General features: G+C 40.8%; 1 protein-coding gene across 2 annotated transcripts in view; it reads right to left on the bottom strand.

Annotated features, from left to right (window-relative positions):
• UROC1 (urocanate hydratase 1) overlaps positions 1–12,492 on the bottom strand; it is a 38,040-nt gene that overhangs the window by 23,951 nt on the left and 1,597 nt on the right. The window contains exons 2-5 of one of the 2 annotated variants that reach the window (XM_068201960.1): positions 7,157–7,287; positions 4,484–4,577; positions 3,985–4,044; positions 469–597 (exon numbers count right to left, since the gene is read on the bottom strand). In XM_068201960.1, the coding sequence (XP_068058061.1) occupies positions 469–597; positions 3,985–4,044; positions 4,484–4,577; positions 7,157–7,287 (414 nt within the window). The remainder of the gene's footprint in view (positions 1–468; positions 598–3,984; positions 4,045–4,483; positions 4,578–7,156; positions 7,288–12,492) is intronic. The other variant, XM_068201961.1, reaches the window with a different exon arrangement.

Here is a 12,492-nt window from a genome sequence, read left to right on the forward strand (position 1 = left end):
GTGACTGCCACACAAGTTTTAAGGAGAGCAGTTCCCCAGCCACAAAACTAGCCTGCAGGGGAATGGCTATTGAATGGCTCAAAAGACTGGCAATATCTCCACTTGGCCACCTTGCCTTCCAAGCAAAGCAGTCCAGATACCTGAGCCTCTGATTAACAATCATGTTTGCTTACTGAGGGCTTTTAAATCTTCCAAAATGAACCTAGATGAACTGTTTGGGGCAAGGAAGTGTCTCAGACTCAGTCAGAACAGAGGTTTTCTAATAAGGAGAAGGTTGTTCCCTCCATCACTTCAGATCAGCACACGTGAGATGACAGCAGCTGGGCTGGAAAAAATGCACAGAATTTGGACCCCAGATTCTCCTGTGTGTTGTAGTAAATTCAGACAGTATAAATAATATTTTAACTCAGCCAACACTTGAAAATGAAGAGAATAGGAGGAAAAAGAAGACAAGATGCTTACACCTACCATGCCATTGGTAATGATTAACCGAGGAGCACGCTGGGGGCTGGGGAAGAGCCCCAGGGGATGCCCACTGTACATCACCAGTGTTTGCTCTTCTGTCATCTCTGACAGATAGTGCATTACCAGCCAGAACTGAAATGAAAAGCAAGGAAAAGAGGGACTTTGCATCTTACATTTCCTGTTTTTTTTGAGAAGCTGCTTATCTTGGAGAATGAAAGCAGCTATAGAGATAACAAGGTGTATTCACACATGGAATAACAGAGCTCTCAATACATTCTTGCTTTCAATAAAGTCCTTTAAGGGATATCACTCACCAGGAAACACAAATCATCAACTAACAAAAGTCTGAATAAGTTCCAGAATAATTTCTCCAGTACAAACCCCAGATATCCTTCACTTTTAAAGCCATTCTAATTTTATCTTGAGATTAACCACTTGTATTTGGCACTTTTCTGGCAATCCTTCCAAAGCCAAACTGCAAAATTTTCCCTATAGAAGTGATTAAATACTCATGCTTATTGTTGATCCTAATCTGAAATGCGGCATTTTCTATTGCAATAAATGGTTTTTATAATGTGCACTTCAAAATGAAATAGCTTTTGTTCTCAAGGGGAAAAAAAAAAAACAGCTTTCATTGTGGACACAGAAGAAAATCCTTGATGCATCCTGGAGTACCCAAATATATTTCAGCTTTGTCTGCATAATTCAATAGTTAGTCTTGATTAATGCCAAAATGTACACTTTGACCACCTAAACTAACTTTAACTGTAATCCATCACTGTCTGTGACAAAGCCCCTTAGACTCCACAGGATTTCTAGTATGTGTCAACTGGGCCAGTGAGAAACTTCCCCGTGCAATATTGGAATTCAACAATTGCTTGAAACTAGAGTTTCTGTAGGGGCACAAACAAAGTTTTGAGGGGGGGAAAAACCCCCCAGAATTGCTGATCAAAGAGGCAGCAGTGTCAGTGACAAACATAGGCACTTAAGCTCTGAGGCTGTGATCTGAGTGAAAAATGGTACAGATTTGAAGCCAGTCCCTTCTAACAGAGCCAATTCCCCAAGCTGTGAGTTCAGCTGAACTGAAAAGAGTTAGCCAAGTTACTGTCTTGCTTTTTATGATTTGATTTATGAAAAATGTTGAATAATTGATTTCATGTCACAGGACAAAACAGGTGCTGAACTCTTAACTCCCTAGCAGTCTGGGAAAAACATCCTAATAAAACTAGAAGCTGTAAGATAAATAGGTCTTTTGGCATTGAAAGGCATAACTAGCAAGGAGGAAGACCTGTAAAGTTAGCTCTGGACATAGTTCTTTCATTTGAAATTATCCAGAAGAAAGCACAGGTCTGCATGGATGATAGAAACCAAACCTTTTTACTGTGACTTCTGCAATGCTAGAATTTTTAAATTTTTTTAATGCTGTTTTCAAGCTACAAACAGAATAAAATGTTCTGTTGTAACTGAATCATTCATGTGATTGCTATTCTAAGTAAACAAAAATAAAAAGGTTTTGTTTGCTCTGCTGTGAAACAACTGCAAGTCATAGGACTGGCTTGGATGAGAACAAGAGAAAAGAATATTGCTGACTTTGGCAGCACTTCTACCTCACCTTGCAACCCAGCATTTGCCTAAGGATTGTCAGGCCAATAAAGGCCAATATATAAACTTCTGGCACTGCTACCCTCAGAAATTCTATAACACTTATAGGTAACAGGCAATAGTTAACTGGCATTAATTAATTAATGCACAGAACAAAGAAATGGTGAGCATTGCCACAGAACCTCTCTTTGAAAATAAAAAAAAGGCAAAACAGTTTTGCCTCAAAATCTACCTAAGTCTTCCATTTAACTTCTAGATTAAATTCACCAGATTAGGAAACTTAAACATGAATTTTACTTTAATCACAGATGAGAAATCCCAAACTGGGAATAAATCCCAGGTCACTCAGTCCCATGCTACAGTGAGGAATCCATTCCTCTCCCCTAGCTAGGAACTTCATTCACACATTAGTTTTACTTGGGCTCTTTAATAATCAAGAGGCCAGATTCAGATAAAACCACAACAGGGTGTATTGATTTTTTGAGGCTGGGATTGAAGGTACTTGGGGTGGTATTTGATGTTTGGAATTAGGTGTTTATTATTTTTTATTTATGTTATAGTCTCACTACTGTGAGTTTGGCAGTTTTTTCATTAGTAAGGTACAAAATGGCTAACTAACTCTTGTTACAAGGTCTTTTAAAACTAAACTGTCTAATTAAGAAAGGATACTTAGATTATTTTCTCTTTTAACCTAATAACTGATCTCCCAAAGTCTGCAATGTAGACTTTTCTGTCTAATCACAAAACATCACTTAAACTTAGGAAGAAGGAGGAAGGTAAAGAAGAACAACTTGCCTCTGCCTTAAAGCCTCTGTCTTGCTTCATATTTATTTTTATATTCTAAAGTCCTAAACTCTAAGTTTTTACCTTGTGATATTATAGACTTGTAACTACACACCTGTAATCTCAGTGCTATTAATCAAATTTTAAAAGGTTGTTCCATGACCTCAGGTCAAATGCAGTGTTCTCTTATGGGTCTGTGCATTTTAGCACGGAAAGTTTGAAATTCTCAGTATCTAGGATTCCAGCAAAGGTGCATATGTGCTTCCTTATGACAAAAGCGAGAGCTGGCTCCTTAGGTCAGCTTTTGCCAATTCCAGTCAGAATTGAAGACCTTCCCAGCCTTCAGGAGTGATGCTGCTCTCCAGGGGCATCCAGGTTCCTACCTGTGCTGATTCTGACCTGCACTGCAAAGAGAATTCTAAATATGTTGCCGATTCCAAAGATCTCCTGAAAATGTTTCCCACATGCATTTTGGAATACTTAGAATAAAGTGAGTATATTTATTGACCTTTTTTTATATAAGAGAACAGAGATTATACAGACACAATTTAAAACACTCTCTGATTTTAGAGAGGCCTTTAACCACCTGCCATTGTTCTTAGAAGGTAAAGGCTAATATGCATAGTAAAGTGCAGCATGAACTGACCAGCTAGCACAAATATTGACAGCTGATCTGATTTACTTGGAAAAATGACTCAGAATTGCACATTCTTCAATCAAAGCCTTTTTTTATTCCACTACTTGTGAAAAATGTTGCAAAAGTACCACAAACAAATAGAGGATACACTTTTTTGTTTCCTACATTTAGACTCTGAGATCATCTGTGCTAAATACTCAGGCCCATACATATGCATCAAAGAAAGACAAAGAACCGGCCTGTTACCATCCTACACAGCTTGGTGTGTTTATGGTGTCATGTTTAGATTTCTGTTGGGTTGTCTGTGCTCTCCTTACTAAATAAAGCTCTCTCCATCTACACAGCTCATAACTGAGCATTCCCCTACCCAAACAGGATGTTTTGGAGTATTTTAAGGCAACAACTGCCAAGAATTATCCCAAACTGCCTAAGCAGAATGTGTGTGGGAGGGTGAAACTGGCTCTGTGAAGCAAACTGCAAACCCAGCCATGTCCTACCTGTGCCCAGTTGCTGAAGACCTGCCCATTTCCTCCATAAGTGACGAGCTCCTGAGGAAACTAAAAAAGGCAATTCAACATAAAGGCAAACACTTTTCTCAAACCTTTTACTGTATCTCTGAGCTATTTTTGCCATCTCAGTAATAAATCTTTTCTAGAGTTTATTGCATCAAAACTCTATGTTCTTGAAATCAGGAAGTAACATTGTAAAAGAAGTTAATAACAAAAAAAATATTTTCCAAAATTAAGCATTTGTTACTGTAACACTGTCGCTGGGATGAGCTTCCAAAGACACAGGAAGCATCAGCACTAATTTTTCAACGTAAATTGTAGAAGCAATGTACCAAGAGCTGAGCTCTATGTCTCAGGCAGTGACCAGACTCCTTTATACAGTGCCTGTATGTCTAAATTTTTCAGTATTTATGTCAGAACACATATAGGAAGTATTTTGCCAATTTGCTGCTGCCTATGAATCCAGATTCCTTTTACTGTACCTTACCTGAGCCACAGAGGGATCCAGATTATTCATGATCATCAGCATGATGGCAGCAGCTGATTTGGTCTTGCAAGGGTATTCTCCTATGGGGTACGCTCTGAAAGGGTAGGCACAAAAATTGAGAAGAAACACTCCAGCTCACAAAAGCAACCACTACAACACACCCACTCAGATATTTCTGCATGCCAAGGATACTCAAACTTGTCTGGGTTGCAGGCTTTTATTCAGGGGGGAAGAGTAAAGAAAAAAAAAAGCACAGATCTGAAGTTACATATGTACCTTAACAGGTAAGTCAGGTTTTAACTATTATCAGAACTAAGCAAAACCAAGAAATTGCATTTGGCTTATCATTTGCTGAATTGTTTAATCACAATTGATAAATGTGGCGGCCAAGAACATTCATTCCTTTTAACTGCATTTTTTTCCAGAGGGTGGTGGAAGTGGCCTCTGCAACGGTTGCCAGGCCAAGCCGCCAAGTCCTGCAGTGCCAAGGAAAGCAGCACCACTGGGAGCTGCCTTCAGGCTCATCCACCCTTGCTATTTAAGATTGTATCTAAGAAAAAACCACTCAGCTTGAGTTTCAGACTCCAAGAAACTCTCAAAAACTGAACTAGTTAGGAGCAATATGGGCCTTTCCACTAAAATGCACTTCATGCACAAGCCGAGAGGTGAGGCGTGGGAAACAGTCTCAAATTTACCCCAGCTCAGGTGGCCTGGCACTGATGTCCTTAATGCCACCTGCTGTGATCATCTCATTGTTTTCTTCTCCTCCACCCTCTGTTTGTGCAACAAATTGCTCTAAAACTTCTACTCTTGGATTTATACTGTAGCTGTTTAGGGTAGGGACAGTTCCTTTGCTGTATCTGCACAGGTTTTAGTACAATTATGCTGAGGTCTCTAAGGTATGACACCTGAAGGAAGTAGAACCACTGATCAAGAGTTTTAGTCCTTCCTCTTCTGTAAGCAACACCACCATTACCAAGGCTGAAAATTCCTAAAGAGGGACAGGATCTTTTGGCATGATTTCTAAATGATCTTCCTTTTATTGGACCTTAGATCTTCAATGGCTGGACACCTGCTTTGTGCAGGGAAAGTTACACTCAAAAGGTCAGGCTGAAGTGTGTCAAAGACAAAAAAAATAATTGGACATCCATTGTCCCTGTCCAGTTCATGAGCCAAGATCTGGAATGCATAATTCACAGATTCAGCAAATGGACTCCTCCCATTTGCACTTTATCCTGGCTTTTTACATCAGGATACTAACACAAATGCCTTGTAGTCATTGCCAAACCAGGAGAGAAAGCCTTTGAGTTTTTCCACAGTGCTTTTTTTATTAGGGATATCTGCTGTTCTAAACTTGATAAAAGAGCATTTCTGTGGAAAGATACCAATTCATCAAGAGGAGATATTTACACATAACATTGCTCAGAACATAAAAAACCCAACAAGCAGGTATTGGTGGAGTGCTCTGGCATAGGAACATTACTTAAATGGAGCTATGCTCCCTGGGACATACAAAACAAAAATCAAATACTTTCAGACTACAGAGATCAAAAGGTATTTTCTCATTGTGAGACTGCAACTGTCTATTAGAAAATGATCCATGAAATGATTACAGAATAAAATACTTGAAGCTGTCAAAGAATCACTGATGCCAGTGATGGAAACAAGCTGCTGGACCATCTCATCCAAGCCTACTTGGAAGGTGTCACCACTAGTAGTTTAGTCCAGGGTCCTCTGAAGTCTAGCTCTGCAAAACCTTTCAGATAGTCTTCCATTTCTCCACTCCTTAGCCGAATTCTGCAAGAGCTGACCCCAGGCTAACATGAACTGCATAGAAACATGGTTGTCTGTGGAAATCACAGTACTTTCTATTGCTTTATTCAGATTTCTCTGTGGACATTAACCAGGCCTCTGATGATGTAAAAAGGAATCAATCAGTCTAAAAAAAGCAGCTAGCCCCTGGCAGCCCTCACTAAATCTGTTCTGCTTCACAAACATTAGACCCAGCATCCCTAGAATGAAGTGATGGTCCAAGACCAACAGGCACAGCTTATTACACACCAGGGTCACATTAAGGTTCCAATGGAAAAAATGTGCTGCCTTCTTTTCAAGCCCAGAGAGCTTCCTCTGCTCTGAGAGCATGCTCAACCAACCAGTCACTCACCTGGTCTTACTTCTTGGTTCAGCTGGGACTTGACTTGCACCAGCTCAGAACTATTGCAAGTTTCCTGTCAAGGTTGTCATTGGAGGTCTCTGAGTAATGACTGGCCCCTGGAAACCAAGCCCTGCCATGGGGCAGAGCATTTGGGATCCCTGTGTGTGGCAAAGCTGGGCTGCCACACACACAGCCTGGCTCAGTCCTTTACCTGTGTTGATTGAGCTTTCTAGCAGTGAAGCTGCCCAGGCCCACCACAGCCTATCCACCAGCCTACTCTGCTTCCCTCCAGTCCCATGGAGCATCCTAAAACACACAGCAACCCTCCCTGGAAATGAAATCACTGCAATACACAGAACATCCAAATTATCAGATGATGAGCACCATTAATATGTTATGAAAACTTCTACAAGAAGTAAACAAGGATGCAGCAATGCCACTCTTTAAAGGCCAGTTCCACAGGTGAAAGCTGGCAAGCAAATGACGGCTGAATACAATGTGAACCATCCAGTCCTCACCTCATCTCAATATCTGGGCAGAATCTGTACATATAAATGTGGCCATACAGCCTGAGTTCTTCAGCAAACTCCAGCGCCAGCTTCTTTTGGATTTCAGGTGGGAAATAACGCAAGGCATTGCGCAGAGCCAGCTGCCAAAAAACACAAAAATAAACAAGAGAGAAAAAACGAGGTACAAGAGAAACGGAGGTAAGTGGGTGGCCCTGAACTTTAACCAGACTCAGCTGGAAGCCTGCCTAAGCTGTTAGAAGGACAATGCAATTCAAAAGGCTAAGCTCACACCAGGGGAGCTTCATTCCTGCTTCCCCGTTGAAGTGTTTCTACCTGCATCTTTCCTTGTAGGTTCAATTAGGGTAAACATGTAACCATCCCCTTCCCACCTGCCTCCCCAAATCTGCACGGAGAGACTTGGAGATTTGGCAAGTATATTTATCAATATCAGACACAGATGAATTCTCTCTTGCAGTGCTGGGGGCACTGAACTACAGAGGAAACATTGTTCAGAAATCCTTAAAACTAAGTCCCTAAACTCCAAGACCCTGAAGATCCTACAGTACTTTCCATTCAAAACACAACCTTAGCCCAGTTATGTGACATACTCCCAGATGAAGATGTTCATGGGCTAAGTTTTATTGCAGATTCACTTCATTTAGCATCCTAATGTATTGCAGAGGGTGTTGGGTTACATTATTTTATTGATGTTACATGTATCACTTCCAAATTAGCTGAAGTGATTACTAGGCACTCAGCTAAATTCTGCAGATGATACTACGTGGCCTACACTCCCTATTGCCTTCAAAGACATTAGCCATGGTTTGCAAAGTACAATATGTCCTTTTGGATGAAAGAACCCATAAATAAATCACTATCTTTAGTAACAGCCTGTTAAGGCATGTCTCTGTATTCTGCGTTTCATTTGATTAAAACCATAATGAGAACAAAGATTTTGTCATCTTTAAATAGCCAGTTTCATGCAAAGATCTTATAAGTTCCCTGGCAAATGGCGTCACCATCCAAAGGACTTTTAGATGAAAAGATTCACAAATCATATGGAATTTCATATCTTCCTTTGGCTGATTTTTCAATGGCTGTGGAAAAGATAGAAAGTGATCAAGTTTGCTTCTGAATCTGATAACAGCTCAGTTTTTGAGAGGGCTGAGTAGAGATTATGTGACTCCTGCCACTGGCAGGTCAGTTGTGGAAGCAAGTGCCTCCTGGAGGGGATGAAGGGTGGGCTGTAGTGCAGCTATCCAGAGCAAAGGCATCTAGAAACATCCAGTGTAATTATCATCCCCAGCCACCCTGGTAAGCAGCACTGAAAAGCTCCACCAAACCGTCAGCTCAGCAACAAAACTCCTTACTCAACCTGTCCGTGGTCTGGCTGTGATGGTTGGAGCTTCAGCCACTTCCTCTGAGCACTCTGGTCTCACATCCCTTGGAGCAAAAGGAACAATAAAACTAAAATGTCTCATACTGAGAGAGGTTTTTGTTGGCACACTTGCTCCTGAGCAGGGACACAGCTTCGAGATCAGTGAGGCTGTGCTGATTTACACCACCTAAGGATCAGACCATTGCCATTCCACACAGAGAATGATGAGGGGGAAAACCTATTTACCAGATGAGAAAATGCAAATTCCATCTTCTAATACCACTTCATTCTTCTCCAGTTAGATAAGCAGTAATTTTTCAAGGGCATGCTATTAATAAACAGAAAAATTCCACCTATATCCACACAATGACAAAACACACAGGGATTTCCAAAGTCAGTCTCAGAGGTGAGCAGCCATCACAGGAGGTTCTAGATATGAGAAATTTCTAAAGCAAAAATAAAACCACCTGCACCCTAAAACCAACAAAACCAAGAGGCAAACACTAGTATTTTGGCTGCCTTTGAGAGCTACAGAGAATTATAAGGCTTCCATTGTGGCAAGGATCACCCACAGTCTTTGATCAATATATTTTTTGCATTAAAATGAAACTGATGGGCAATTATTTTTCTTCACCATTTAATTAAAGCAAGAAAAATCTGGTTTGATTTTCAAATAAATTCACTTAGACTGAGCCTCTAGCCTATTAATGTTACACATTATCAGAAGCCTGAATTTTGATGATGCAAACATTAATGAAACATGAACTTGAATGTTACGTGAAATGTGGGAAAGGCACCTTGTACAGACAATAGAGGTCTTATAAAAGAGGATTAAGACTATTACTTGTTTAGCTGAATGGAATAAAGGTGATATTTGATTGCTGTCTCACTGTAGGATAAATGTCAAAGCAGGAAGAAGCTTCAGGGAAATGCTGGAAAAGGAATAAATATCTGTGAATTAGCTGTAAAAAAACATAGTCTTGAAATTAGAAGAATTTGAAGATATTGTGAAAATCTCTCAATAAAAGAGACAGGGTACTGAAAATTGCTTAGATGAAGCCTAACTGCTTTATGAAAGGGCAATGGCCATGTGCATTGGGAAAAATTTTACATATTCATTACTGAGAAATAAACTGAATAATCTGAGAAAGACACTCAAGGAGGAAACTCAAAGAGGCTGATCATTATGCTTTTGTGGGAAGACAATATATTTCATTAAAGCACCATTAAAAAATATCCTAGCCTTTTAGAAGGATTTATTTACCTCTGACACATTGTATTATGAATATTTTTTTGTATTTGATATTTAGGTGCTCTTCCTTTTCATAGCTTCCATTGACAGACGCATAAGCTGCACACGCTCAGTACCTCTGAAAAAGCAGGTCCAGAGTTCACTGGTGTCAAAAATATTATTTGCAGTTATAATACTGAGTTTCATAGGCTGTTTTAAAAAATTATCTCTTCTGAATTTGCTGAGTTACTTATTTAATTCAACACGGTGCAATATAAGTAAAGGAAAAGTCTTCCTCTTAAATCTGCCAGCTGCATCCAACATTTGATTCTTGTGTTTAAGCTCTAATCACTATTAGGGTGTCTTTTTTAATATACTCCCCAGAATTTTTACATTATAACAGCATTCTACTGCTATTTAATCAAGATTTAGACCTCTCAATGCTAAAATATAATCAAGAGAGCCCATGTAATCCAATCAATCAGCTGTAAATTTCTTTGCTGGGGCATTCTCTTGAGAAATCAAGTAAACCAGCCTGTTTGTTAATTGGGGTTAGTTGAAGTGCCAGAAGGAAGCCTCTTCATAAGGAATGCAATTCGTTTCCATTTTCTGAGATGGATCATCAGGACTTCCAATTTAAGACCCTTGAAACACACAATCATTAAGGGCTGCAGTCCCTGTTTACTGAGGGAAAGGGAAGCACAAGGAAAGGAAGTGACTGGCTTAACTCTACAATTTCATTTTTGCCCCTTTTCCAGTGGAGATGGTGCTTCCCTCCCACCTGTAACCTACTGCCCGATGACAGCCAGACCCAGGGCCTTTGGTGGCACTACTCTCTAAGCAGCAAGTAAGATTGTTTCTTTTATCACTCTGCCTGATAGATCCCAGTTTCAAACAGCTCAGCTGGGAAGTAAACATGGAGATTTCTTACTGGTCATTGCCATGGATGGGTAATTAGCTGTGAAAGCTTAACCAAGTTCTTTATCATCCAGATGTCCCAAAACAGGACAGCCTTTCCAAACCACATATAAACTTGTTGAAGTAGCCTCAATTCTGGATATGCAAAGAAATCATAAAAGGCAAACATTTCATTTCTTCACCAGAAGGCTGAAGAACAGCTTCAGGTGCTGAATGAGCTTTCAGGCTCTGGTTTTCAGCTCCTCATCCTGAGATGTGCCCAAGCAGGAGGTTCCAGCTGCTCCCTAAGGAACAGGGAGCCAAGCAGAGCCAGGGCAGGCACCTCACCTGGCTGTCCCCAGCTGAGGGAGGAGAGCAGAGCAGCCCAGGGATGGCAGCCAGGTTCCCTCAGCAGTCCTGGTCATCAGGCAAGAGCAGGCTGACCTGCAGGTCCAGGACCAAGTCTGGTGATGTTACCATGGAGAGATGGAGCACAGAGATCCCCAGGGAAGTTCAGAGTGGGTTGCCAGCCCACAGGAGGGACAGCAGACCCAAGAGGGCCATGGCTGAGTACAGAGACACCCTAAGCAGAACCAAAGACACCTCCAGCACAGCCAAGACTGAGCCCCAGGCCTCAGCCTAAATGGAGCCCCTAAGCCTATGGGCAGAGGGTGTGGGAGGAGACCTCAGGAGAGGCTCATCAGGGTCATCAAGGCCCATTACTGACCTCAGTGCTGCCCCAGAAACACAAGATACTGCAATCAGGGGAGAGAGGATCCTGCTGGGGGGATTAGCAAGGGGACTGTAACATGACTTGCCTCTAAGACCCATAGGAAATTTGCTGTCTGGATAAAGCCATACCATTTTCCTGATCCTGAGCAACACAGAGAAGGGGCCATTCTTTCCAAGTTGTTCCAACTTTATTAGAATGTCAGTGAGTACAAAGCATGCAACACCCTTGTTCTGCAAAGCACACACCACACCTAGATTTTAAGGGTAGTTTCTTTGAGGCATATTTGCATTAAGATACAGATGCTGAGAAACAGAAAGCTAGGGTTTTCTGAGCTGTGGAGGGAGGGAAAGAGAGAGGATGTGGCTGTTTCAGGCCTCAGGCAAAGAATGCTGAAGGAAGAGAATTCAGGAAACATATAATCAGAATCAGTTCTGAGATATGGCTCAATTTATCCAAGAAGATTAAAGCTGGTATGATAGGAAGAATTAGATACTTCTTCAGCAAGTCCCAAAACACACAGTTCTTTATAAATCTCACTTACAGGATTTCTGTTATAACCACAAAAGGAGGCCCAAGAAAATAGAACATTGGCAGTGGTAAGGTTTATTATTGTAACAAGGACTAAAACTGGAATGAAGGCATATGAAAAGAGGGAGCAATCCAGAGGAAATCAGCAGAGCATTATGAACTTCACTTCTGTCAAAGCTTCCTCTGAATATTCCAATTAGAAAGTGAACACGAAGCCATATATAAAGACAAGTCCTATAATATGTTCAGCATTACACACTGTCAACAACATCTGGAAGCCTGTCTCAAGATGACTTAAAAAAACCTTATAGACAGACAATTTTTCATCTACATGCTTTTCTAAGCATGGAGCACCTCTTAAAAAAAGAGATTTGACTTTTCAGATATGAAAAAATGCCAGCTGAGCCTCTAATTCTCTTAAGAGTTTAAGGTGGAGGGCTAACCATAAAATAAATCATAAAGGAAGCCTTAAAATCTCTAACAGTCTAATGAAATACTCAACTAGCATGACCTCTTATCACATGCAGTAGGTGAAATGGAGAGATAAGAGATGTATGTTAGTCAGCTGGGGGCAGAAA

The sequence above is a fragment of the Anomalospiza imberbis genome, chromosome 11 (assembly GCF_031753505.1).
Source record: "Anomalospiza imberbis isolate Cuckoo-Finch-1a 21T00152 chromosome 11, ASM3175350v1, whole genome shotgun sequence".
NCBI classification, from domain to species: Eukaryota; Metazoa; Chordata; class Aves; order Passeriformes; family Viduidae; genus Anomalospiza; species Anomalospiza imberbis.